Raw genomic sequence first — 27,169 nt, 5'->3', positions numbered from 1 at the left:
TCCATTCTACTTGGTACCACTGGGCTTTAATTTGACTATGAAATATGTGCATTTCTTAAAACATATTGTTCCATCCACACTACTCTTTTTGGACGTGTATATATTATTGATGCATCTTCCTGGTTGTGCATTGTATAGTCCCAGAAAGCTTTCTCAGGCAGGTCAAGACAGACGTCCCACCTCTACGGAGAAACAGGGAGAGGAGGTGGTGAGGAGAGCAAAGAAACACGCTCAATCCAAAGCAAGGGAACTGGCAGCTGCGGCTGGGTTTTGTCCAAGGCACGTGATCAAAACTCATCCACCGTTTTATATTCATCTTAAGGGGAAAAAATAAAAGATGGGTTCATCATCCCTCATCCAAATTTACTTAAAAACGCAACAGAAGTTAAAAAAAAATTATAAATAAATACTAAAGTAGGAGGCGGGACAAAATGTCCCCCATAGCCTAAGGGAGGAAAACCCCATTCTCCAGGCAGACAGAAGGAAAAAGGAGAGAAACCTCCCGATTGTCTAGTGCAATTAATGGGGAGAAGGCAGGCACGGAAAGGGTGAGGGGAAGGCTAGCGGAGGCCGCAAGGGAAGGGGAAATAAAACTAAGGGAAGAGCCAGTGAAGACCGAGCAGAGGGGCACACAGGCCGGAAACCAGAGAGGCGGGAAAGGGCAGCGCGGGGCTAGAGGACGCCGGCCGCACCGAGGCCGCGGCGAGCAATTCCCGCTCCAGATCCTCCCGTCCTCCGGCGGCGGAGGTGATGGTGACGCCCTGCTGATCCATGGCGCCGCTCGCCCGGCCCAGGCTAGGGTCCCGTTGCTAGGAGGCGCCTGTGACCGCGGGCGGCGGCGGGGCGTGCGCAGCAGGCGCTCAGGGGTGGGGGAGAGCGGCGCGCACGCGGCACGGAGACGCCCACGCGCGCGTGCAATGAGGAAGTCCCTGGAGTCCCCTAGCAGCGTCCTCAGGTGAGAACCTGCGTCGAGGGAGGGACAAACAACCTCCACCAGCTCCGACCCCCGACAGAAATTCAGGGGGGGGGGGGGCAGGGCGCGCACAGGATTCCCTGGCTCCGACGCCGGGACCACTGCTTTCCTCTCCGGATTTTCACGTGGCTCTGGCTTCTCCCCTTTCAAAACCAACCCTCCGCTCAACCTGAAGTTCATTGTGTGGAACACCGCCCGTGTTGCTGGGACTTCATCTAAGCCTCGTAACCAACTTGAAAAGCAGGTTTTGGTCCCGGTTTTGTGGATGAGGAAAGAGCGGTGAGGCAGCAACACTCCTCAGGTGGCAGAGTTCAAGTCCGTGGCTGACCGCAGCGCCCCACTGCCCGTCAGACTTCCCATTTCTCACCTCCCTCCCGTGCTTCCCTCACCGCCTTCCTGCACACACCTTGCTAGAGACGGGACTTGCCAAAGCCTCCAGCGACCGGGCTGCTACCGTGGGCACTGGGAGTTCCTGTTCGAGCGGCCTTCATCTTTCCCTGCTGCCTTGGTTCCTTCCTCCTCCTCGCTGGACCACCTCTGAACGCCGGCCGCATTTGATAGGATTGATTCTCTGCCTGGGGTTAGTGAGATGCGGCTGAGATGTTCAGAACTGTACGGCACTGTGCCTTCAATGTGGGCTCTTCTCTTCAGGCCAAAAGCTACATCCACAGGGCAATCCCTTCTGAGACCTCATGCTCTGTACCACGCTCGCAAACCCCCAATAGCCATCTCCACATTACCGTCTCAATGTATCTTTCACCTGGAATGCTACCTTTTTTGACTACCCAGCAAATCTTTAAGGGCCACCTGCTTGCAATAATCATCTCTCTAGGCCTAGTCCATCATGTCCCAAAGGATGTGTGCTTATCTTTATTAGAGGACTCTCTCCCCTGATTTTAAACAAAACTAAAACACAATTTTTAAAAATTGTGTCCTTGGAACACACAGGTGATTAACATATTTGAATAAATGACCAGTTTCCCCCTCTATAAAACTGATGTTCATATCAAGTATGTGGAGATCCTGTTAAAACAGATTTCTATTCTAATTCTGGGGCAAGGCTAAAGATTCTGCATTTCTTCCAAGACCCCGGGTGACCTGTGGGTGACTTTTAAGGTGCAAGAGACTACAGGACTTCCATCTCCCTTCTCTTAAAATACTAAAAAGGCCCCAGGTTTAAAATAGTGAAATTAGAAGGCTGAGAGGGAGGTAAACACCAGAGTCCTCACACTCAGGGAACTCGGTCTCAGTATAAGGAGTTAATCAAGTCCTTCCTGTGCCTCATTTCATTTTCTTATTTTGGCTGAGCCTGTAAAACTAGCTCAGCAGACCAGGGACTGGTACCCTCTAGAGAGGTGCCAGTGCCAGTACAGAGAAGTCCAGAAACCCACACAAGGTGTGAAATTGAGGAGAGTATTTGAGAAAATAGTTTAAGCATCTCAAAAATAGAAACAGCATGGGTCAATGATTTCAAGGACTTTACCCATAAAATAGATTAAACATGTAGGATAAACAAAATTTCCTCTGAAGAAAACACTGTGTTATGCAGCCTAAGATTTATTTTCAGGGTAACCTAAAAGTTTGGAATAGGTCCCGATGGGGAGGCATTTTTCAGAATACAAAACTACAGTACACAGAGCTCAACAATGGCTCCATCTCTGACCTTTACAAGTCTTACCTTCTTCCAAAAATTCAAGGAGAATGCATTACACCTTAATCGCAAAGGTGACAGTTTATTGGTAAAATTATGAGAGCAAAATCTTCAGATGAATTATTACCATAATCCTAGCACAAAACTAAAACTGGTTAAGACTTGAAGTATTTCCTTAAAACTATACCCCGGGATATTTACAGGAAGTAACGGAAATGAGATTTCAATCCAGCTCAGTATGTGCTTAATTATCATTCAGACAGGAAGTATCACAAGTTCTCATATGTGGAAGCTAAAAAGAAAAATCTGAACACAGAATGCAGATCACAAGAATCTGAGGCAGAGTGATAGCAGGAAACTGGATTAAAAATAGGGTAAGTTGGGTGTGCTTTTTGGATACACAGTAAAATATATTGAGAGGTTGGGTGTGAGATACATGGAACTCTGCACAAGTGTAATTTTTGGTTTATAATTTTCAAAACTATTCAGGAGCCAGCACTGTGGCATACTGGGCTAAGGCTCCATCTTGCAGTGCCAGCATTCCACTTGGGCACAGGTTCAAGTCCCAGCTGCTCTACTTCTGATCCAGCTCTCTGCTATGGCCTAGGAAAGCAGTGGAAGATGGCCCAAGTGCTTGGGCCCTGCACCCACATGGGAGACCTGGAAGCTCCAGGCTCCTGGCTTTGGATGGGACCAGCTCTGGCTGTTGCAGCCATTCGGGAAGTGAACCAGCAGATGGAAGACTGGTCTCTCTTCTCTGCCTCTACCTCTGTAATTTTCAAATAAATAAATGGTTTAAAAAATTTAAAAAACTTGAAACTGGAAAGACACTAATATTAACTACCCGATATCCTCATTTTTCAGGGTTAACTGGTTTACAGTTAACACTGACCAAGCAAACACCAAGATGTTAAGATATATGCTAAGGTACTCTACCTTCAATAATTTCACTGAATTTAAAAACAAAAGACAAAAACCAAGTTGGGTCAGGCATTAATGCAAGTGTTAAGATGCCCACATGCCATCTGGGATCCCCTGGGTTTTGAGTATCAGCTCGACTTCTGATCCAGTTCCCTGCTAACTTTAAGATTTACTTATTTGAAAGGCAGAGTGAGAGAGGCAGAGAGAGAAAAGTCTTCCATCTCTTGGTTCACTTCCCAAATGGCTCCTGCAGCTGGAGTTGGGCTGATCCTAAGCCAGGAGCCAGGAATTTCTTCTGGGTTTCCCACGAGTGCATGGGGCCCAAACACTTGGGCCATCTTTCTGCTGCTTTCCTAGGCTATAAAGAGAGCTGGATTGGAAGTGCAATAGCTGGGACTCGAACCGTCCATATGGTATGCTTACCCACTATGCCACAGCACTGGTCCCTCTCTGCTAATTGATGCACACCCTGGGAGGCAATGGATGGGTCAAGTACTTGGATCTTGCTTCCCAGGTCAAGACCCAGAATGAGTTCCAGGCATGAGTGAAACCAGCAAGACAGAAGGTCTCTTTAAACAGACAAAAACATTAAGTCAAAAACCAGCCGAGTAAATCGTACCCTTTTCACAGGTTAAGGAAACTGAGGCTTGATAATAGACCTTCAAGGTCACACAGTGATCTGAAGACTGCTACAGTTAAAACTCCAGGGACCATACTTGTTTTAAAAACCTAAAATGTGGCCACCGCTATGGCACAGCAGGTAGATACCACTTGCAGTCCCAGCTGCTCTACTTCTGACCCAGCTCTCTGCTATGGCCTGGGAAAGCAATGGAAGATGGCCCAAGTCCTTGGGCCCTTGCACTCGTGTGGGAGACCCAGAAGCAGCTCCTGGCTCCTGATCGGCACATCCCCGGCCATTGCAGCCAACTGGGGAGTGAACCAAAGGATGGAAGACCTATTTCTCTCTCTGCCTCTCCTTTTCCGTATGACTCTTTCAAATAATCTTTAAACAAAAAACAAACAAAAAAACACAAACTAAGAAAATGCCCCAACAACCAGAAATATGACTTTTGTTCCACTAAATACTTTGTTTGCATCTCCCTTTGACCAAACTCACTACGTCTAATGGGGCCTCAGTAGAGCACACATCTAAAATCTTCCTATTTAATTCACCTGTGACAATGTAATTACCCTTATTAGGGTTATTAATGCCTATTAACTTCCCTTGCTCTGCCTAAAACATATTTAATCACTCTTTTCTTCCATTAGCCATCCAGTTTCCTATTTTCTAGAACTAAAGAGCAACAATATTAAAACAAAGATGGGGCAGTATCAAGCCAAATAAGGAATTGTCCCCTTGTTAATTAAAACCCTGTGGTAACAATTATACTTAATGTTTTAACCTTGGCTCTGGTTGCTATGAAATCTTTCATTAAGTATTTAAAAGGTAGTTAAAAAGCAAAACCCTGACACAACTACCTTTTGAGTAGCTTAAATTATAGAGAAAGCAATGCAAGCAAAAACTAAAACAAGGCTTAGTCATTGCCAGTCTACTCCCCGAAAGCCACCTTTTTTGCAGTGAAATGTGTCACAGGCCAGTACAACTGAAAAGTCCCTTTTTCTCTTGTGGTAATAGAATTTTAAAAGCACAATTTAAAGATCAGAAAATAAAACCATGACGACACTCCCCAACTAGATTTGAACAGTTTTAACATCTCTGTATAGCTGAAGTGAACATGGATGAAAAGATTTGAAGTTAAAAAAGATTTTTTAACCTAAGATTTGAGAGTCAGAGTTACACAGAAAGAGAATCAGAGAGAGAGAGAGAGAGAAAATAAGTCTTCTTTCCACTGGTTCTCTCCCCAATTGGCCACAACAGTGGGGGCTGTGCCAATCAGGAGCCAGAGGAGCCAGGAGCTTCTTCTGGGTCTCCCACATGGGTGCAGTGGCCCAAGGATTTGGGCCATCTTCTTCTGCTTTCCTAGGCCATAGCAAAGAGCTGGATCGGAAGTGGAGCAGCCAAGACTCAAACCGGCACCCATATGGGATGCTGGCACTGCAGGCAGTGGCTTTACGTATTATGCCACAGCATGAGCCCCTAAAAAAAGATTTTTAAAAGGTAGAGAACAACCACCTAACCTGCCACTAATTCCCATGCCAGGTACAAAAAGGTTTTTAGATTTCCCATTCGAATATTTAAAAGTACCCTCATTTAAACACTAAATACAATCTTGAGGCCAGCACTGTGGGTAAAGCCACCGCCTGCCATGCTGGCATCCCATATGGGCACCGGTTCGAGTCCCAGCTGTTCTACTTCCTATCCAGCTCTCTGCTATGGCCTGGGATAGCAGAAGATGGTCCAAGTCCTTGGGCCCCTGTACCCATGTGGGAGAACTGCAAGAAGCTCCTGGCTTCAGATCAGTGCCGCTCCAGCTGTTGCGGCCAATTGGGGAGTGAATCAGAGGATGATAGACCTCTCTCTCTCTGCCTATCCTTCTCTGTGTAACTCTGACTTTCCAGTAAATAAATAAATCTTTTAAAAAATACAATTTCAGATAATAAAAAAATACTTATCTATATAACAAGATAGAACCAGCTTCACATTTTATTCTCAAGATTAGACCTCCAAAGTTAATCAAATGACTCAGATTCAGAGCAACAGTTGGGTAAATTGTAATTTTTTTTATTGGAAAACAAATATACAACTTGGAATGGATTTGAGGCAAATTGTGCCATAAGCAGATTTTCTTTAAGTGGCTAAACAAAGTTTAAAAAGCAAGTAACAATAAAAGAAAATGTTTCTGGTACAGGACCAGCAGTACAAAAAAATAGTGTACGAGTACCTGGATAATACACCCGTTTTTGCAATAGTGCAACTTTTAAGTACATATTGTTGACTGTCCATAGTCCACGCAGAGTTACAACTCCACACTTCAACAACAACATGCTGACAGTTCCTAAAGAAAACTACTTAAAAAAAGGCATAACCCAGATGTTCCCTCATTTGACCAACTCCATCTAAGTTTAGATGTGCAGAAGGGCTTAGATATATCCAGAGTAAGCCACATGCAACATGTTACTTGATCAATTTCTAAAATAAGGTTTCAGGACAATGACAGTAAGATAAGGGAAGAAAACATGGAGGAATGAAGTCCTAATTACTATACATGCATATTTTTTTTTTGACAGTAGGGGGAAACCTTTTACAGATAAGTTACAAACAAAGAAAAGGCAAATAAACAATTTTGTACAAGAAATTTAACACATTCTGTACAATGTCTTCACTTTGCTGTCATCATTTGTACAAACTCTGAAAAAGAAGTACACAAAAAGTTGAGTCAATGACAAATGACAAAACCAATCACATTTACTCACTGAGCAGTCTCCATTTCCCTTTTTCCTCAAATTATAAAGTACAGAGGCAAGCTGGCTTACTACCAGGGCCAGACCATCATAAACTGCAATTATTCAGCATTGCTGACAAAGAAGTCAATTAATGCTTTAAATATTCTTGGTTGTCATAGCTTAAACCTGATTTTTAAGCCTGATGCATTATAAATGAGTATTACAACTTCAGTTCTATGAACTCAGTTTTTCAAAGTCAAATTTTACACTGTTTTCTAAATGTATATTGTGAAAAAAAAATTCAAGGCAAAGGTTTTACCAGAAAGCCTTTCAATTCCCAAAAAACTTTGCATGATACTTTTGAACTGAAGCATATATAAACAGTTTCAGACTACAGCTACTTTTTGGGAGGAGGGTAGGGGAGCTCAAGTGGAGTAAAAAAGTCACTTTTAATTTCATTTTAGGGAACTGGGATTAAGTTTAAGCCTTCCACATTGTTCCAAGCATATAGCACTTTTCAAACTTTAATGTGCGTATGAATCAGCCAGGAATCTTGTTAAAAATGTAGATTCTATGTAGGGTAAAACCTGATAAACAGCTCTAAAAAAGTCTCAAGGTAATGTTGATTTTGCCTCATTTGTGGACAACATTGAATAGCAAAAGCTTAGCAAATACGACTATAACTGGTTTAGCATCCTAACTTTGAGGGTGGAGAGAGTTGCTAATTTTGATCAGGCACCTAACAAGTACTTCTAACTTAAAAATCAAAGCATGCAAAAAGGCAGTGAGAGTGAAGACTTACCTTCATAGTTTACTTGACCATCACCATCGATATCTGCTTCCCTGATCATTTCATCAACCTCTTCATCTGTTAACTTCTCTCCCAGGTTTGTCATCACATGGCGAAGCTCTGCCGCACTAATATAGCCATTGCCATCCTAGAGAAAAATTCCAGTACTTGAGTGAAATTATGGAAATTTAACAGGTTTGCTAAATTTCACATTAGGGACAAAAATATACTTTAGACATCCATAAGTTGAAGAGAATTTACAAATAGCTGATCTAGACAAAGTGTACTGGTAACTCATAAACAAATTAAGAGGTCTGGGTATCTTCATTTACCCTTAAATTATAATTTAATATATCCAACTCTGAAATACATTACCTACCTTATCAAACACACGGAATGCTTCTCTAATTTCTTCTTCACTGTCTGTGTCTTTCATTTTTCTTGCCATCATTGTCAGAAATTCAGGGAAGTCAATTGTGCCATTACCTGAAATGGTGGAAATATTAGAATGCAAATATATACCTCTTCAACTCCCTCCACCATCCTCCCACCCCCAAAATTTATTAAAGACTTTTACCATCAGCATCTACTTCATTAATCATGTCCTGTAACTCTGCTTCTGTGGGATTCTGCCCAAGAGACCTCATTACAGTTCCCAATTCCTTTGTTGTTATAGTTCCATCACCATCCTTGTCAAATAGTGAAAAAGCTTCTTTGAATTCTGTTTAAAAGATCACAATCCAAATACACAGGTTAACAATAAAAACCTCCTGAAGAAAAAGTCAAAGCAAAGAAGTATGTGGAGATAGTCCTGAAATGGGCTTCTGATTCCTAAAGAATCAGGTGGGAAAAGTTTGTGATATTGCAAACACCTCTGGCTAAAGATACCAGTATCCACTCATACTGATCTAACAAGTAGTTTAAGATCCCGTAGGGATCTCCAAGGTCTAGACCACACAAAGTAAAATAATTTTAGGTTAAAAGAGGAAAAAATATCAAAAGTCCCAAATGACTGGGACTTTATTTTCCACTTAAGCTTCTCAGTGGAACAGAACTCAGAATTACAGAGCTAATCTATAGTGATAATAGAAAAATAAGACTATCAGCACCAAACATGTATTTTTATTTATAATATTCCCATCACATTTAGAGTTCACTTCAAAGGTGACATGTTTTTGCCTAAATCAATCATCTACTTATACAGGAGCTCCTTATTTTCAGAATATCTAACAAGCCAGTATCCTTTTCTAAAAGGTAGAAAGGACTACCTCCAAATAATCCATAATGATGTTTACAATGGACTTATCAAGATATGAAGGTCCAGGGGCCAAGTGCTGTGGTGCTAAGCTGCCACCTGCAATGCTGGAATCCTGTATCAGAACACAGGTTCAAGTACTGGCTGCTGTTTTGAATCCAGCTTCCTGGCTAATGCACCTACAATCTCAGGGCCAGCACTGTGGCCTTTTGGGGAGTGAACCAGCAGATGGAAGATCTCTTATCTCCCTCTCTGTGTCATTCTGCCTTTCAAATAAATGAAAGATAAAAATGTTACAAATGTACAGGTTTAACTAAGTGCTATATCACTGAAAACAGGCAGAGATATCTTACATTTTTCTTTCTTTTGAAAGATTTATTTATTTGAAAGAGTAAGACCCCAGGGCGGGGTGGGACGGGAAAGAAAGACCTTCCATCCACTGGTTCACTCCCCAAATGGCCACAACAGTTGGAGCTGGCTCATCTGAAGCCAGGAGCTTCCTCCGGGTCTCCCACAAGGGTGCAGGGGCCCAAGCACTTGGGCCATATTTCGCTGCTTTCCCATGCACATTAGGAGGGAGATGGATCCAAAGCGAACAGTCAGGACTCCCATAAGGGATGCTGGAGCCACAGGCAGTTTTACCCACTATGCACAGCTCCGGCCCCTACATCTTTCTTTAGAATGCAAACAGCAAGCTTACAGAATTAAATGCATCATTCCTTAAATTTTTCTTGTGAAACTGTTTTGGTTATGGAAAGCTGCTTGACCAACACTCCAGACTACCTGGCTACACTATTTTACAGATAGAGGAACAACAAAGATTAAATTTGAAAGGTCATACCACTGGGTTAATAACAAACCTATTATCTTTTCTAAAAGGTATTAGACTCTTCCAGCAACCAAATACAAAAGCAGTTCCAAAGTTCACAGGACCATTAAGCTTGGCTAACGTTTGAAAACATGTGCTTTCCTTATAGTCCTATAGTATTCCCCACCTGTCTATTCCTGCTCTATTTCATCATATTATTTCTTCTTTGGGCTCAACTACTCCTCCACTGATTCTGCCCACTAGTTTCTTAGCCTACAACTAAATCCAAACTTTCCAAATGCAAATTTTTGAAGGCATCACTACTCATATCCTTTATCCCTTCAATCTACGATCACAATTAATTACAGATCCAACTTATCAGGTGATGCTAAGTTCAGCCATGATCACCTATAGTTGCCCAACATTTGTTTCAGTATGCAAGGTCATATGGCACATAAACTAAAAAACAGGCTTTGGAACTTGACTGAAGGGGTTACAAATGTCTTAGCTCTGCTACTTACTAGCTTGTAATATGGACAAATTACTAAATCTTTTGTGCTTCAACATTTCCCCATTTAACAATGGGAATAACTTATCTACCTTCCCAATTTAAGAATATGTAGAAGTATTACAATTTTATGTCTAGCAAACAATGTTAAGAGAAGAGATTAATGGGGCTGGTGTGGTGGGTAAAGCCACTGCATAGATGCTGGCATACCACATGGGCACCAGTTCATATACTATCTGCTCCACTTTGGATCCAGCTCTCTGCTAGTGTGCCTGAGGAAACAGCAGATGGCCCAAGTGCCTGGATCCCCACCACCCAGGTGGGAGACCCTGATGAAGCTCCTGGCTTTGGCTTAACTCAGGCTGTTGCAGCCATCTGGGGAGTGAATCAGCAGATGTAAGAACTCTCTGTAACTCTTTAAAAAATAAACCCTAAAAAAAAAAAAAAAAAAAAAAAAAAAAAAAAAAAAAAAAAAAAAAAAAACTCACTTTCCTATAGCATCCAAACTGGACATGACCCTGCACCCATATGGGATGCAGGCACAGTGTCGCCCCTAAAACTTTTTAAGGAAAAAATTTCAAAATTTACTTTTATTTCAAAGGCAGAGACAGCTATAGATAGATGTCCCATCCACCATTTCACTCCCCCAGATGTCTGCAACAGGAGCATCTTGTCAGGCCCAAGCCAGGAGTTTGGAGCCCAATCAATCAGAATCTCCCACATGGATAGCAGGGACCCAAGTATAAGCCATCAACTGCTGTCTCCCAGGGTACACTTAGTAGGAACCTGGAATTCAGCTAAAGCCAGGATGGGGCTTCAAGCACTCCAATATAGGATGCAGGAATCCCAAGCAGCAAATTGAATGCTACACCACTGCTTGTGCCCCTAATGACTTCCATTTCTGACTGTTTACTGGACATTTCCCCAGACTGACTTCAACCAAGACAGTCCTATTGAATTCTACAACTTAAATACTGCCTGATTCCCAGGGGCAAGTGGTTAGCCTAGTGGCTAAGACACCAATGTTCCAGATAGGAATCCCTAGGTTTGATAAACAGCTCTGCCTTCTGAGTCCAACATTCCTGCTAATGTAGACCCTAGGAAGCAGTAGTGATGGCACAAGTTATTAGGTTCCTGCCACCCATGTGGGAGATCTGGATTACATTCCTGGCTCCCACCCAGTCCAGCTGGGCACCACTGAGAGCACTTGGGGAGTGAACCAATTCTGTCTCTTGAATAAACAAATCATTTTAAAAAATACTTTCTGAATCTTTTTCAGTCTTACACCTAATATCTTGGTTGAAAGTCCCAACATTTTTTGCCTGAACTACTACAACTGCTTCCTAACAGGGTTCTTTCGAAAGCTTAGTATCACACTAGTATTAATTTTGTGAAAATAGTATACAGTGCTTATCTAGATCAACATAAAGACAAAAATAATAAGGGATCCCCAGCCCACACAGGATTAAATGCTCAACATTTTCATTTTACTAAGGCCTCCACCCCCAACAACAAGATCCCAACAAAAACTCCATGAATATATAGAGGCACTGTCTGAAATACATAACAATTAGGGTTTGAACACACAGCATCTATCACCTAATATAATCAAGACTTATGTTACAGAAATATTTAGATATGTGTGTTGTTTATACTTCCATTCTCTGCGAAAGTACTTTGCCATGGCACCTTTTATTTATCACAACTATAAAGTGCATAAATTTCCACTGTTTAACAACATTTTTTTTCTATTACAGGATTTAACTAAAAGCTAAATTCTGTTAAGAAGCAGGGTGTATTTTATGAGTTTCTTTTTTATTATTATTTATTTATTTATTTATTTTACAGTTAGACAGTGAGAGAGAGACAGAGAGAAAGGTCTTCCTTTCGTTGGTTCACCCCCCAAATGGCTGCCATGGCCGGCGTGCTGCGCCGATCCAAAGCCAGAAGCCAGGTGCTTCTTTCCTGATCTCCCATGCAGGTGCAGGGCCTGAGCACTTGGGCCATCCTCCACTGCCTTCCCAGGCCACAGCAGAGAGCTGGACTGGAAGAGGAGCCCCAACCAGGACTAGAACCCAGAGTGCCAGTGCCACAGGCGGAGGATTAGCCTAGTGAGCTAGGCACTGGGGGGGGGGGGGGGGGGCTGACACTGTGGCGCAGGTTAAAGCCCTGGCCTGAGGCGCCCACATCCCATATGGACTCTGGTTAGAGTCCCTGCTGCTCCACTTCCAATCCAGCTCTCTGCTATGGCCTGGGAAGGCAGTGGAAGCTGGTCCCACTCCTTGGGCCCCTGCACCCGTGTAGGAGACCCGAAGAAGCTCCCGGCTCCTGATCGGCACAGCTCCGGCCATCTATGGAGTAAACCAGCAGATGGAAGACTTCTATCTCTGCCTCTCCTCTGCTCTCTGTGTAACTCTGGCTTTCAAATAAATAAAATAAATCTTTAATGAAATAAAATAAATTGTACACTGGAAGAAGTGAAAAGCAGGAAATGGGCTGGCGCTGTGGTGTAGTGGGTAAAGCCACCGCATGCAGTGCTGGCATCTCATATGGGCACTGGTTAGAGTCCCAGCTGCTGCACTTCCAATCCAGCTCTCTGCTATGCCTGGGAAAGCAGTAGAAGATGCCCGAAGTCCTTGGGCCCCTGCACCCAAGTGAGAGACCCGGAGGAAGCTCCTAGCTTCGGATTGGCCCAGCTCCAGCCGTTGTGGCCAACGAGGGAATGAACCAGTGGATGGAAGACCTCTCCTCTCGCTCTGCCTCTTTTTTCTCTGTTTAACTCTTGACTTTCAAATAAAAAAAATACTAAGTAGGTGAAAATCTGCAACGTGTAAATCCTAATGAACTGGAATTTAAAAAAAAAAAAAAAGGCAGAAAAGAAACCATGCATTCAAGAAGGAAGAATTGACAACATCTTAAAGGTCAAGGTTTATTCCAAATTTCTACTTGTGCTTCCACACTGTAGCCGGAAATACCCGTGAAACTGTGAATTAGAGTAAACTTCAAAGTACAAACTTAAGTTCACTGTATTTCAAAACAATCTCTATGTATAGAAGCACATAGTTCTAAAGAGTAACTCCTGGTAAGGACTTGAAATACAAATCCCAGAGCCAAAACCTACATACAGAGTAGTAAGACCAGGTCCTGAATGTCACAGAACAAAGAACATCTCTTTTACATAAGTGATTAATGTAAGGAACCTCCAGAAATTTATTTGAGTCATGCCTAAATCAAAACTTGAAGAAAAACCACACTATGTTTTATCGGTTCATAAGTCCCTATCCTGATTAGTTTATTGCATAAGTTTATTAAAAGCTCAAATGCCTACTTACTAACTTGTACTTATTTTAAAAATTCAGAATTATAATCCCTTAAAGGTCTTATGTAGTGCAACTTCGCATGACACTATGTAATAAGCTGCTATAAACTAATTATTTCTATGGAATTTGGACCCTGAAAGTTTAATAAAGGTTTAAGTACAGATTTGTTAAAAAGAAAACTTCTGTACATTTTCTCCATACACAGTCCTCTAGATGTCAAATACCAACAACTAAAGACATCATAATAAAGTCATTAACATGTTAGTGATGCCGAACTAGACTGATATTCTTCAGGATGAGGTAATTTAACATTAGTAACTTCACCTGAACACCACCAATTTCCTAGACCAAATTATTTGTCAGAAATTCCTAAACCAGGGCTGGCGCTGTGGCGTAGCCAGTTAACGCCCTGGCCTGAAGCACTGGCATCCCATGTGGGTGCTAGTTTGAGACCCGGCTGCTCCATTTCCGATACAGCTCTCTGCTATGGCCTGGGAAAGCAGAAGATGGCCCAAGTCCTTGGGCGTCTGCATCTGTGTGGGAGACCCAGAGGAAGCTCCTGGCTCCTGGATTCAGATTTGCACAGTTCCGGCCCTTGCGGCCAATTGGGGAGTGAACCATCTGATGGAAGACCTCTCTCTCTCTGCAACTCTGGCTTTCAAATACATAAATCATTAAAAAAAAAATTTCTAAACCAATCTGTAGTATTATTACATGTTAACACAGCTTTAAAAAGTTGCATTTATGCATACATTCAATGCTGCATTTTATGTATGAAGCTTAATATTTTATAAAACAAGTAGATCTTAAGACTTTAAGATATACTAGTCATGAGCAATTAAACTTCCCAGATTAAAACACCCATATGGGAATGCCGGCACTGTGGCGTATTTCATGCTTACTACATGGCAAGGCACTGAGGCTAAAAGACCCCTATCTTACATGAAAGTTTTGGTTCCTGTGCTCAAACTTCAGTAAAATCTGGAGCCAAAATTAATTTTAAAGATACATCTGTGCTCTGGAGAAAGACAAGATAAGCAGAGTATCTAAGAACACATTATTCTTCCACTCCCACTAGAAACCTAATTTCATGATGGAAGCCAATGAAAAGATTTTACCCTAAAGACGATGTTCTTATGAACCACAAATATTATTTTATAAAAATGCAATCAATCATTCAAGATTGATCCTCTTATATTCAAACATTTGTTTTTAAAATATGTGTGCTAGGGTGGGCATTTAGCATAGCAAGATGCCTCTTAGGATAACCATATCCTGATTCAGAGTTTCCCGAGTTTTCAAGTTCCAGGTGCTTCACTTCCGATCCAGCTCTCTGCTATGGCCTGGGAAAGCAGAAGAAGGTGGCCCAAGTCCTTGGGCCCCTTGCACAAACATGGGAGACTTGGAAGAAGCTCCTGGCTTTGGATCAGCTCAGCTCTGGCCACTGCAGCCATTTGAGGAGTGAATCAGCAGATGCAAGAGCTCTCTCGCTCTTGCTTGCTCTCTGCCTCTCTGTAACTCTGCTTTTCAAATAAATAAATCTTTAAAAAAAAAAAAAAAATTAAGAGCTGTCTTTAGGTACATCAACCACATGATAGGCACCTTATGTTATACACCTTATATAACACATTTCCCAAACTAAGGTGAATATTTTGTGCTGTGTCCAGGGGGCCATTATCTGACCGGGAATACAGAAAAATGAAAAAGTATATTAAGAGGGGAAAGTCAGAGTTTAAGACTGGGGCTGGTGCTGTGGCTTAGTAGGTTGAGCCTCTCCGCCTGCAGCGCCAGCATCCCACATGGGACTGGTTCAAGTCCCGGCTACCCTACTCCTGATCCAACTCCCTGCTAATAGCCTGGGAAAGCAGTGGAGTCCTGCAGAGGAAGCTCCTGACTCCTGGATTGGATTGGCCCAGCTCCTGCCATTGCAGCCATTTGGGGAGTGAGCCAGCAAAAGGAAGACCTCTCTCTCTCCCTTTGACTGCCTTTCAAATAAATAAATCCTAAAAGAAAAAAAAAAAAAAAAAAACACTGATAATATTTATGATATTCAAGGAGGCTAGTGATTTCTGGTATCTCCAAATTTCTGTGCATTTATGGGGGTGTGAGCTTGTCTTAAATGGGTTGACTTCCAATGGGGAGGAAACAAAAGCTCAAGTACTTCAACACTTTCAACTTTTTGCTCCCTGAGAAAATCATGGCAGTTGAACTGCTTGGCACCTGCACTAATAATGTACTGTGTTGTTCTAATGTAGCAAAGCAGTATCATGAAAAGCATTTCAGCACTGCAATCCAAAAAAAAGGAAACAAACTTTTGCAAGTTCCTCCAACATTTTTAAGTTAAAGAACTATCTCAAAGTCCTAGAATAAAATCAAAAGTAACAATTACATCAGGTTTTATGTATTAACTTCACATATCTCCACAATAATATAAAAGGCTAGCTTTCAGATGTTTTCACTAGAGAAATGGTTATTCTCTGACTTGATTACACAGGTTGAATATTCCTTAACCAAAATACTTAGGACTGTAAGTATTTTGGATTTCAGATTTTGAAATACTTGCACCTACACACTGAAGTATCTTGGGGATGAGACCCAAGTCTAAATAGAAAATTCACTTGTTTCATGCATACCTTGTTCACATAATCAGAAGGTGATTTTATGTATTTTCAATGGCCTGTATTCTGACAATAACCCAACACATGAGGTCATCTGTGGAATTTTCCACTGTGGTATCATATCAACCCTCAAAAAGTTTCATATTTTGGTACATTTCAGCATAGTGATGTTCGAGCTGTCTGCAATTCTAAGGTCTAAATATTAGCTAATTTAGGGTAACATGTTCATCTTCTGATTCTACACTTCAAGACACTGGAGTTACAGCGTTGAGTAACTCAAATTTGTTTTACTGTGAGATAAGTCTTCATAAAAACAGCCCTCTTTCCCCAAACCAGGCTCTGAAGTATATCTACATAGACTAAAATAATTGTATTTAATTAAAGTTAGGCCTATACCATCTTTCACAGGCAGGGTTACAGTCTCACCTGCCAAAGCAGGCTGAATTACCATATTACATTACACTCATGTTACCTACTACCTATGACACACACCAAAATCACCTATTTCAAAGAACTATTTTATTCTGAGGCTGGTGATTTAATTTGTAATAAAATCCAACGGATACAATCTAGTAGAGTATTTCTCACCTGCAATCTGCTCTTCAGTCAGTTGGTCAGCCTACAAAGAGATCAAAGAGGTAGATTAGGGACTTGGGAGTGTGGAGATTAGCAGTTACAGCAACAAGTTAAAATTTTCAAGGTTCATCATGTACCATAAGATTCATTTAGCTCAACAATCCTTAGTACTGGCAACATACACAGGTGGACAGAAAATGCACACATCTGGTTTATCTTAGCTGTCTTGCCTCCAAGTTTAAAATATACAAATTTGGCATAGTACGAAGTTTAAATGGAGAAATGATTCTAAAGCAAGGACAGAGTCCATCCAATAGGAACACTGTTTCCTTTATAAAATATACCTAAACTAAAGCTCACCTCCTCTGGCAGACTAAGCATTATTCCCAGAAATCCCCACTGAAACCAAAATTAAGGTAATGGGAATCCCAAGTTGAAATTACTCACACATGATTAAACACATCATTCTGACATGAAACTGATTTTACAAACAAAAAAAGAGCTACCAGATTTTACCCCTCACCTGTGAGGCAAATGCAAAGAAACCAGGGTTCTGAACATCTGTACTGCATTTACAAATGTTAAGTCATCCATTTTCTCTCACTTTACAAAATCCCAAAGCCAATCTAAGGTTTATATTTTTATAGCACATGGAGAAGTTACTTGGTTTTGCTTTTAAAAATTTTCAGACATTGGGGTCGGCGTTGTGGCATAGCAGGTGAAGCCACCGCCTGCAGTGCCAGCATCCCATACGGGCACCGGTTCAAGTCCTGGATGCTCTACTTCCAATCCAGCTCTCTACTATGGCCTGGGAAAGCAGAAGAAGATGGCCCAAGTTCTCGGGCCAATGCACTCATGTGGGAGACCTGGAAGAAGCTCCTGGCTCCCGGCCTTGGATTGGCTCAGCTCGGGCCATTGGGGCCATTTCAGGAGTGAGCCAGCAGATGAAGACTTCTCCCTCTCACCTCTTTGTAACTCTGCCTTTCAAATAAATCTTAAGGGGCAAGCGCCATGGCTCACTTGGTTAATCCTCCACCTGCGGCACCGGCATCCCATATGGGTGTCAGGTTCTAGTCCCAGTTGCTCCTCTTCCAGTCCAGCTCTCTGCTGTGGCCCAGGAGGGCAGTGGGAGATGCCCCAAGTGCTTGGGCCCCTGCACCCGCATGGGAGACCAGGAAGAAGCACCCGGCTCTGGATCGGTGCTGCGCTGGCTGTGGCGACCATTTTTGGGGGGGAACCAATGGAAGGAAAACCTTTCTGTCTCTGTCTATAACTCTGTTAAATTAAAAAAAAAAAACCTGAAAAAAAAATTGCTAAAACGCTTTCTACAATCTAATCTTATCCCATCTTCACAGTACTCTTATAATGGTATTATTATTCCCAATCTTACAGATGGAGAAACAGAGGATAAGGTTAAATTGAGGAGGAATGGGGTGTAGGACAAGAAATAGTGACTAAAAGAACCAGGATTAACTAGGCACTAAGGTATCAAGACATATCCAATACCTTGAGGTTTTAAATTTGGAACATATGAAGATGTTTGCAAAATATACAGGCTCCTTGCTGTTCCTGTGGCCTTTGGATGTCATTGCTTATTTGTGTATACATCCATAAAACATCTACACACATGGTACTGAAGGACACCGACAAGGAACAGTCCATTCAAAATGCCTACCAACATGCTGTCAAGTGTCTCTATAATTAATCAGCTCATTTATCTGTAGGTAAAAACAAACACTCCCGATTTCATTTTTTTAAATGAACACTTCCCTGAGAATGCAATGCCTCTATATGGAAAAGCCTCACATTTTCTCTAGGGTATGGAAGAAAATTTGAGAACCCAGAAAAAGTTTCTTTCTTGCTCAACAACTTTGATTTGACTATAATGTAAACCTATAACAAAAACAAAAACCAAAAACCCAAACACCCTACTTTTACTCCTACAAGTCCCAATTCTCTAACAAATACTTGGTGCAGCCAAAGATCCCTATGCCCACCCCCGAATTTACAATCCCATAAACCCACCTAGTTGATGTCTACCATGTTATTAAAAGAAAGCAACAGAGAATTTACTTCTAGTCAATTTTTGCAGGACTCCACCTCTGAAGGAAGGGCAACATTTCATAGTGGATGAAAAAGTATGGTGTTCTGAGTCATAATTGGGCTGGTATCCCAGATTTGCTACTTAATAGCTGTGTGACTGACCCTGAATATATTACTCAACTTCATCAATAAGACAAGAATGACACCACCTACCTTTATAAGGTTTACTGTGCAGTGTGAGAAGATACACAAAGGGATAGCCTCATAGGTCCCACAAACTACAATCTACATAAATTAATCAAAGAATCCACAATAACAAATAACCACACTAGCTGGATTTCCACACAAATCATCAAGCCCTTTACAACAAAAGTTCCATGTTAACTTTGATTTAAGCTGAGAAAACTTATTTGCACAAACTGAAATCACAAAGTACAACTCAGGGACAGATGGCAGCAGGTAAAATCAGTTTAAGACTAAAAATGTTAACCTAAACGTGTGGTAGGCACTGCACTATGTGTGAAAGCTTAAGGAATGGGTTTTTCACGTACACAAAAGACAGTGGTGTTTATTCTCTCAATATGTTGAAGGATTTTGGGAAAATTTAAACACATGAATGATGAAAAACCCTTAGGGAGAAAAAGCAATAGTCATATAGGATAACTTTACTATCCAATTTTGCCTGTAAACTTTAAAATGTAAAGCTCTCACACCATCTTGTCCAGCTCTCCACCTCCAGGGAAATACAATCTTAGATAAGCTTCAAGCAATGAACTAAGCACAGACTGTTACCTCAACCTGAAAGCTTTCAATCTTGTTTGGAAGATTCCATCAAGTAATTTTTTGTATTTACTATTTACTCATAATTTCAAAATTTTTAAATATTACCAGCAACATTCAGATTAAAGACTACCAAAAGCAAGTCTTCAAAGACTTCCTAGCACTCCAATTTGCTAACTACAAATAAATTTAGTGCTTTTCTGTCTATGGAGAGCGCCATTTTCTTAGAACAACCAGAATTATACTTTTGGGAAAACTCAAGCTCATTAACGTGTATCTCAGCAACATGAAGACTAATTCACTGGAGAGATGACGTTTTTACTTCCTTATTTCTGCGTTGGTATACTCTACAATTCCAGCCAACCTACTGAACTAGAATCTGCATTTCTGAGCAACCACAGATGATCTGTGAACACCAAGAGGCACTAATGCACACTACATGAGTGACCTGAAGTGAGTGCATTGTTTATCTATTAAACATTTCCTAAACGGCCTTCTAGGCAGGTATGAAACGCTTGGAAAAAGTGATCTCCAATAATTTCCAACTTCATAATCCAATAAATGTATGAATCCACAGGCATAAACAGGAATACAAACTACTATCTTCCACCTGTTCCCCCATATGCTACTTATGCTTAGATGCAACAAAGGGTTTATATGTGAAATGCTTTTACAATTACAGAAGTTTTACCCATCCCATGAACAGTCTTAAAATTATTTCAGTAGGGTTAAGAAAAAATTGATAGATCAGCACTTTACTATACAGCAATCTTAGACCAAAAGAAAAACCACTGGAACAAAATGCCTTCATAAAAATTAGGGCTGTCACTGAACATCTACATTCTATGGATGCTGGAACTTTCTATAAAACTTTTCTACCTCCACATCTTTTACTTACCTAATCATTCTAGCTTCAAGTCTTCTCGAAGCAATCTGCCTTATAATGGACATGATACCCATGAGCTATACAAGCAATCTGATTCTACACTTCTACCTTTTATTTTTATTCTTTAACTTGACGAAGTCTTCATTTAAAATCTCCAAGTCCAGTAATTATGAAGTTGCCCGAACCCAATTTTTCAAAATGCCAAAGCATCAATGATGCCAACGGTAAATACAAAAGCTTATCATGTAAGCCTTTAGATACAAACTGCATTACTTACTCGTCATTTGAATTTTTCTTCTAAATTTACTATGTGGAATTACATGCCTGTGGCACATCCTGTTTTTGCCTTAAAGAGAAATTGAACCTGCTTATTAAAATTCAGAATTTAAAATATCAAGAGGGGACGACTCCGTCAAACTTAAAAACAAACGCCAGTTTGATCCAAGGTGAACTCTCCCCACACCCACACAGGCAGGCTGGAGGTTTCAGTTGGCAAGGATTCTCAACTCCTGTTTAAGATGTCACCTTGCCTCCTGGACACACCCATCGCCTTAACCACTTGGCAGAAGCACTGCAAATTATCGCCCTTATTAGATTTTTTTTTCAGGCAAGAACAAGCGGCTCCAGTCATAGGTTTGAGCAAAATGCTTTTTAAAATTCTCTGCGGCACGCGCCCCACCCCCCCACTGATTCTATCACTACAGTATTTGACAGCTTCTACTGTATAAATGAATCGTCCGTTAAGATCACCCGGCTAGTTCCTTACGGAAATACGAGCTCTTTTCAAGGAACGCCGAGTGGCAGTGGGGCTTTCGCATCAGGAGCGTATTCAGGAATAGGATCGAGGCAGGGGCCCCCCTCCAAGACCGACTTTCGCACCAGAGCCCGTTTTCACTCGCGAGCGAACGGAAACGCCTTTGAGGTTCTCGCTGGAACCCAGTGCTCTGCGTAACCAGGTGTGTATTTCCAGGAGACGCCCGACCTCAGGCACAAAGCTCAGTTCCTTCAATGACAAATCCACTTAGAAAAAAAACTGCAGCACCCAGCTCGGGTGCTGAAAAATGGACGAAGCCCGAAGACGAGCGCTGCGGGGCGGGGGGATGGGAAGCGCCGCGGCCCCCTCCCCCGCCCGCCCGCCCGCCGCCGCCGCGGAGACCTCCGCAGTCCTGCAGGTGCCAGCGCAGCAGCTGGGGCGCGAGCGGAGCCGAGCGGGGCGGCGGCTCCGGGGCCCGCGCGGCGCCCGCCCGCCCGCCCCGCCCCCACCGGCCGCTCCCTGCAGCGCGCGGGCTCGGCCCACACTGCGCGCCGCCCGCCCGCCCGCCCGCCCGCGCGCCCCCAGACCCCGGCACGCGGGCCCCACGGGCCAACGGCGGCGCTGGCGCTCGCCCCGGGGCCCCGCGCGCTCCTCCCGCCCCCTCAGCGCATGGCGGCCGCGAGCGGACAAAGGCGCTTCCTGGCGCCCGCACTAACCGTCCGTTGGGTGTTTGAATCCGGGCCCCGGCTTGACCTTTCCGGAATCGGACCGCAGGCTCTGCGCGACCCCGCTCCCCCTCTCCCCACTTTCTCTCCGCCCCCGTGTGCCGGGCTGCCCCCAACCCCGGACCCATCCTCCCCCACCGAGCCCGGACAAACCTCACGGCCTCGGGGGCTGTGCGCCTGGCCCCCAGTACACAGAGGAAGACCCCCCACACACACCGCGCTGAGGAGAATGGGGGTGGGGGAGCACCTGCGACACAACCGTCACCGGCGCCCCCCGGCCTCTTTCGTGCCGCCCCTCCGGTGAAACCCACTCCGTGAGGGCGTCGAGAAAGAGAGTGCCCATTCTTGAGTCCATTCGCTGCAGCCCCTTCCCTCCCACAGGCCGAGCGCCCGCAGCTTGGCGACGCACTCACCATGCTGCAAACGCTACCGGTTCCCGAGACGCGTCCACACAACCACTCAGCTCGCTCGCCCCACACGGACTAATTCTCCTCCTCCGCCCCCAGCGCCTCATAAACACCTCCCTCCGCCGGATCCCTCCGCCGCAGCCCAGATAACGGAACATCGCGAACGAGTCCCGGCCCACCCCACCCCCCAAACTCTCCTCGAGACCCTGAGAGTCACAGTTACTTGGTCAACAAGGCAAAAGATAAAGGGAAATGGGGATACTGATGACGCAACTGGGTTTCACTCCCCAGCGGGCCGTTAAAACGCCGGTGGAGCCACGCCTGAGGGGCGCTACTTTGCGGCGCGGAGGAGCACCGTGCTGGCGACGCGTGTGCGAGGACCATCGAGCCGGCCTCTGATTGGCTGGTTCGTACCTGCAATGCGTCACTCGGCCTCGCAGCCGCCGCCGGGACGCGGTGCGGGTTGTGCCGTTGCTGCACGGGCCGCGCTGTCCTGGCAACTGCGCCAGGCGGCGGAGTCGCGTGCTCTGCGCTTGGCTGGGGAACCTTGCTCCGCCGCCCATCCTGCCCCGCCGCCCTCGCACACACGGCTTGCTGGTCCCCGTTGAGGGGCGGACGGAAACACTTTACGCCGAGAATGAAGCACCCTAGGTTTGGCTTCTCGGCCTAGTGTTTCAGCCTCGTGGCGGCCACATTTTCCATTTCACTTCCTCACAAAAACCCGTGGAATCTGGGTGCGGGCGGATGCAGCCGCTCACAGGTCATCTGAAGGGGCTTCGTTGTTACTTCCCCCTGCCTCCCTTGCCCGCGGTGATTTGTCAGGGAAAACAAAAAAGTCTCAGGATCTGAGACTGTGGGGCCGGTGCCTGATACTGAGGAGTGAGAGTTGAGCTTGGCGTCAGACCTGGATGTGAGTCTCGGCTGGGTCACTCGCAGATGTATGACCTTGGATTAGTCACTTAATCTTTAGCCTCGCTTGTATGGAGGCAGTACTACCTGTCCGGTAAGAATACTGCAATAATTGGAATTATGCCAAAATTATGGTTAATCTAAAATAAAATGTCCGTGGCGCAGAGTAGGCCCCTAACAAGGAGTCACTTCCTGTTCATAACCAAATCTGTTCGGGTTTTCTAACCTCTCAGATATAAATGGGTATTTTTTTAAAACCACGAAAGCTCCTTGGTTCCACCCAAAATAAGCAAGAATGTGTGTAGCCTAGGATATTTAGCAAGCAGTGAGCGCCTGCTGTGTGCACTCCATTTGAAAATAATGCAGTTGTTACCATAGAAGGGGCTTGTAAGCTCAGAGGAGAGGACTTTTGCTCCGCCGAAAGGTTTCAAGGCGCCTTCCTGGAGAAGAGGACTCCTAAACTAAGGCTGACATATGTGGGCAAGAAGGCAGAGAGGAAAGGAAGCAAATTCTAGGTAAAGGAAATAGTAGGAAAGGCCCAGAGGAGCGCTTCGGCACTGCAGGATGGAGGCGCTGCTGGTGGCTGAATGATACTGGAACCCCACGAAGACAGCCAGCTAAGTGCTAGCGAGTTAGTGAGGAACTGGGGTTTCACTGCTCGGAGTGCAGATCCTCAAGAAGGTTCTTGGCAGAATCAACCCAGAAAGAATTGCCTTGGGCCATGTCAGCACCTTAGAACTTCCAGAAAAAAGCACGGGTGGGTGGAGCTTGAACCTAGTGAATGGCATTTTTAGCAAGCCATAGTGAAATCTTGCCTACTACTGATAAGACTTCCTGCAGGACATCCTCCTGCTTAACAAGCCCATTTCTGATACTCTTATTTATTTATTTATTTATTTACTTCTTATTTATTTGAGAGAGATGTTCCATCCTCCAGTTCACTCTCCAAATAGCTGCAAAAGCCTGGGCTGGGCCAGACCAAAGCCAGGAGCCAGAACCTTCCTCTGTGTCTCCGATGTGGGTGCAGGGGCCCAACGACTAGGGCCATCTTCCACTGCTTTCCCAGGTGCATTAGTGAGGAGCTGGATTGGAAGTGGAGTAGTGGAGACTCAAACCGGCGCCCATATGGGATAACGGCGTCGCAGGCGGTAGCTTTACCCACTAAGCCACAACGCTGGCCCCTCTGATGCTCTCTAACATCCGTCTGCACCCACTTGGAAAGCTTCAGTGGAATTTAACCTCCCTTAGCCAAGTTAGACATTGTCTCACACCATCAAAAGTATTTTCTTTGCTAGGCCAGAGTTGGGTCCTCTTTCTTTCAGTTGTGCAAACCAGGCATTAAGTGTTCCTCCAACTCGCATTTGCAACCCTGTGATCTTCCTTTCAGATGAATGACCGTGCAAAGAAAGCTAGGGACCCTGTGCTTCTATTGTCCTTGCCACTGTGATGGAAGGATGGTGGGGGAAAGGAGAGTTAATTATCTTTCTCCTGCAAATGAAATACCATTAGGCAGAATGTTACTTAAAAGTGGGCATCTCTCCAGAATCTGAGCTGAAATGGAGCCCCAAGGCCAACCATTCCATTACTCTGCATTCTGGCAGCTTCCAAATCTTTCCAAGGTATTCTTCAGAAATTTGTCTCTGATTTCCCCTGAGATCCTCAGACACAAGAGCCATCAGCGATCTTTTCTTTCAGCTTAGTCACTAAAAATATTCTTTTTACACAGTACCACATCAGTATGCAGTGATTTTACATACGAAATTTTTAATGATGGAAAATTGGATGACAAAATGAATAATCACCTCCTCCAGCAAATGAATTTTTAAAAGGATTGATTCATAACATATAACAAGTGCGAGCTTAGGTATAATATGCAGGTATATGCTTAGAAACGTATGTTTTGAATCTAGGAGCTTTTTAAACAAGTGTTTAGGAATAAGGTATGCTTGTAACACAGGATGCAGAAAAGTTCTTCCAGGGTTCTTAGGCCGAATTTTGGTAAAGGTTTCTCTTGCAGAACTTTTCTTGCTGACCTCTCCAAGAAGAGAAGGAAAATGAGAAATAAAGAAAAAAAATCAAGAGCTACATTTAAAGCCATTGTGGTTTCTGCGTATTTGAGACTGTTCCAAGTCAATTTATTTATAGAGCATTTGTCTTCTACAACATGACACACAAAGCTGCCTGACCATGGGAGTTGCCAGTTTATGAAGCAAAGTCGGTGGTGACCATCACGCCAAGGCCTAGGCCATGGCTGGGTGGCTGTTCTCCCCTCGCCACTGGTAAGCGCCCACAGCGCTCTGCCTTTGCTTGTTTCGGGAAAATGTGAATACACTTCCTTTCCAGGCCTCTTCTTCCAGTCGCAGAGCAGAGACAACACAGCCCTGTCCTATGTAGCTGCCCTCTTCCAGCCAGCTGTGCTAATGAATGAGGGCAGAGACACAGCCATGGTTTTGATTTTAGGGCCCATGTGTTTCTTAATGGGTGAAAGAAACAACGTTCGAAGCCATTTATCATCAGATGAATCACCTTCTCCTGTGTGCATCTAGAACATGTACTGGTTATGTACCAACCTTGAGAGAATTGAGAAAATAATGCTAAATTCATTTTCTTGTTCTATGGTTCAGATAAAGAGCTATGGTTAAGAAAGTTAAACTATTCTTCCTCTAGGATTATGGGACAGAACAGAGTTGAGCCAGGAATTCGGTCAGGTCAAGATTTTTCCATCGCATTCTCAGCCCTGTGAGGGTTGATGACTACAGGGAAAGACCTGAATCCTCCAGATATCTTGGATGGGTTTATGTCTACATGCACACCGGGGGAGTTGAGGGATTTTAGACTGAATATTGGCATGCTGCCTCTCATTTATTTACTCATCAAAAAAAAAAAAAAATGGAGATGACAGTTTAGGGCTAGCAACCACCTGGATTTGCCTAGAATGGGTGGGCTTCCTGAGAAGCTGGTGCTAAATCTAGACAGTTCCAGGCAAACTAAGATGGTTGGCCAGCCTGGAAACCACGATCACTAATTCATTCAGTAAACACTAGCAGTCTGTTATGTGCTATGAATGTGCTGAGCACAACTTAATGAGCAAAGGAAAGACATCCTAGAGAATATGACCCATGAGAGTTTGCACAGAGGTGGGGAAAGAGGTTGAGGGTGTTTGAGGAGAGGAAAGAAACCCAAAGGCACAGCAACATTCACATTACCACCTCCATCATCAGCTTCACCACATTTGCAGCCACTGGTGATTGGACACTTACCATATGTTGTCATATAATTGACTATTCCATTCTTCTTGACCCTCCCTTCCCTCTTGGCTTCTGGAACATCTCTCTGCTAACACTTCTACCTCTCGGTTTCTTTACAGGGTCCTGTGCTGTCTTCTTTGCCCTTTGCCTAAATGATGGCATTCTTCCAGGTTTAGGCCATTGCTCTCTGGTGACTTTCAACACCTGACCTGGGTACTCTGCCCATTCCCACAGCATCGGCTCTGTACTTACGACCCCATATCAGGATGGTTAGCCTTGTGCTCAGTATTTTCAGCAGCTCAGGGCTGCCCTGATGTTTGTGGGCCCAGTCAAGAGTACAAGGCTTACATAGTATATGCTAAAGTTATAAAGCACGCTAATAAACAAATAAAATATGTTTTACCCTTTTACCTTAACAAATACTTTCATGGAGACCTGGAAAGTCATGGTGAAGTTTAGAATCTCAGATTCCCACTTCAGATCATGGAAATGTAAGGAATTCATCCTCCAACCCACAGGACACCTGTTTCTTGTCTCACCCCCAATTCCATCACACACTGCAAAGGCTCTCACATTCACATCCTATAACCAAACTACATTAACACCCCCCCAAGTAGCTGCCCCTCAGGCACCTCTCAGGCCTGGGGTGTGC

The 27,169-nt window shown here is 43.8% G+C and overlaps 2 protein-coding genes and 1 long non-coding RNA gene across 5 annotated transcripts in view; 1 reads left to right on the top strand and 2 right to left on the bottom strand.

Moving 5' to 3' along the window:
* The window catches only part of STPG4 (sperm-tail PG-rich repeat containing 4), a 50,832-nt gene extending 49,981 nt beyond the window's left edge, over positions 1–851 (bottom strand). For all 3 annotated transcript variants that reach the window (XR_011386656.1, XR_007916514.2, XM_002709726.4), the window contains exon 1: positions 693–851. Coding sequence is in view for 1 of the 3 variants with exons in the window: in XM_002709726.4 (XP_002709772.2) it covers positions 693–773 (81 nt within the window). In the remaining 2 variants the exon portion in view is untranslated. The remainder of the gene's footprint in view (positions 1–692) is intronic.
* Positions 650–6,512, top strand: LOC138848629 (uncharacterized). The gene is made up of 2 exons (XR_011386657.1): positions 650–955; positions 1,149–6,512. It is a non-coding gene; the product is annotated as an uncharacterized lncRNA (long non-coding RNA).
* On the bottom strand, positions 6,128–22,528 carry CALM2 (calmodulin 2). Its single transcript, NM_001195640.1, is given in 6 exon segments — positions 6,128–6,855; positions 7,693–7,828; positions 8,060–8,166; positions 8,258–8,401; positions 16,778–16,808; positions 22,367–22,528. Coding segments are annotated over 6 exon segments (450 nt in total). The 5' UTR covers positions 22,370–22,528; the 3' UTR covers positions 6,128–6,826.
* Positions 22,529–27,169: the final 4,641 nt, after the last annotated feature.

Source organism: Oryctolagus cuniculus, chromosome 2 (genome assembly GCF_964237555.1).
Source record: "Oryctolagus cuniculus chromosome 2, mOryCun1.1, whole genome shotgun sequence".
NCBI classification, from domain to species: domain Eukaryota; kingdom Metazoa; phylum Chordata; class Mammalia; order Lagomorpha; family Leporidae; genus Oryctolagus; species Oryctolagus cuniculus.
This window is presented reverse-complemented; position numbering and strand designations above follow the sequence as displayed.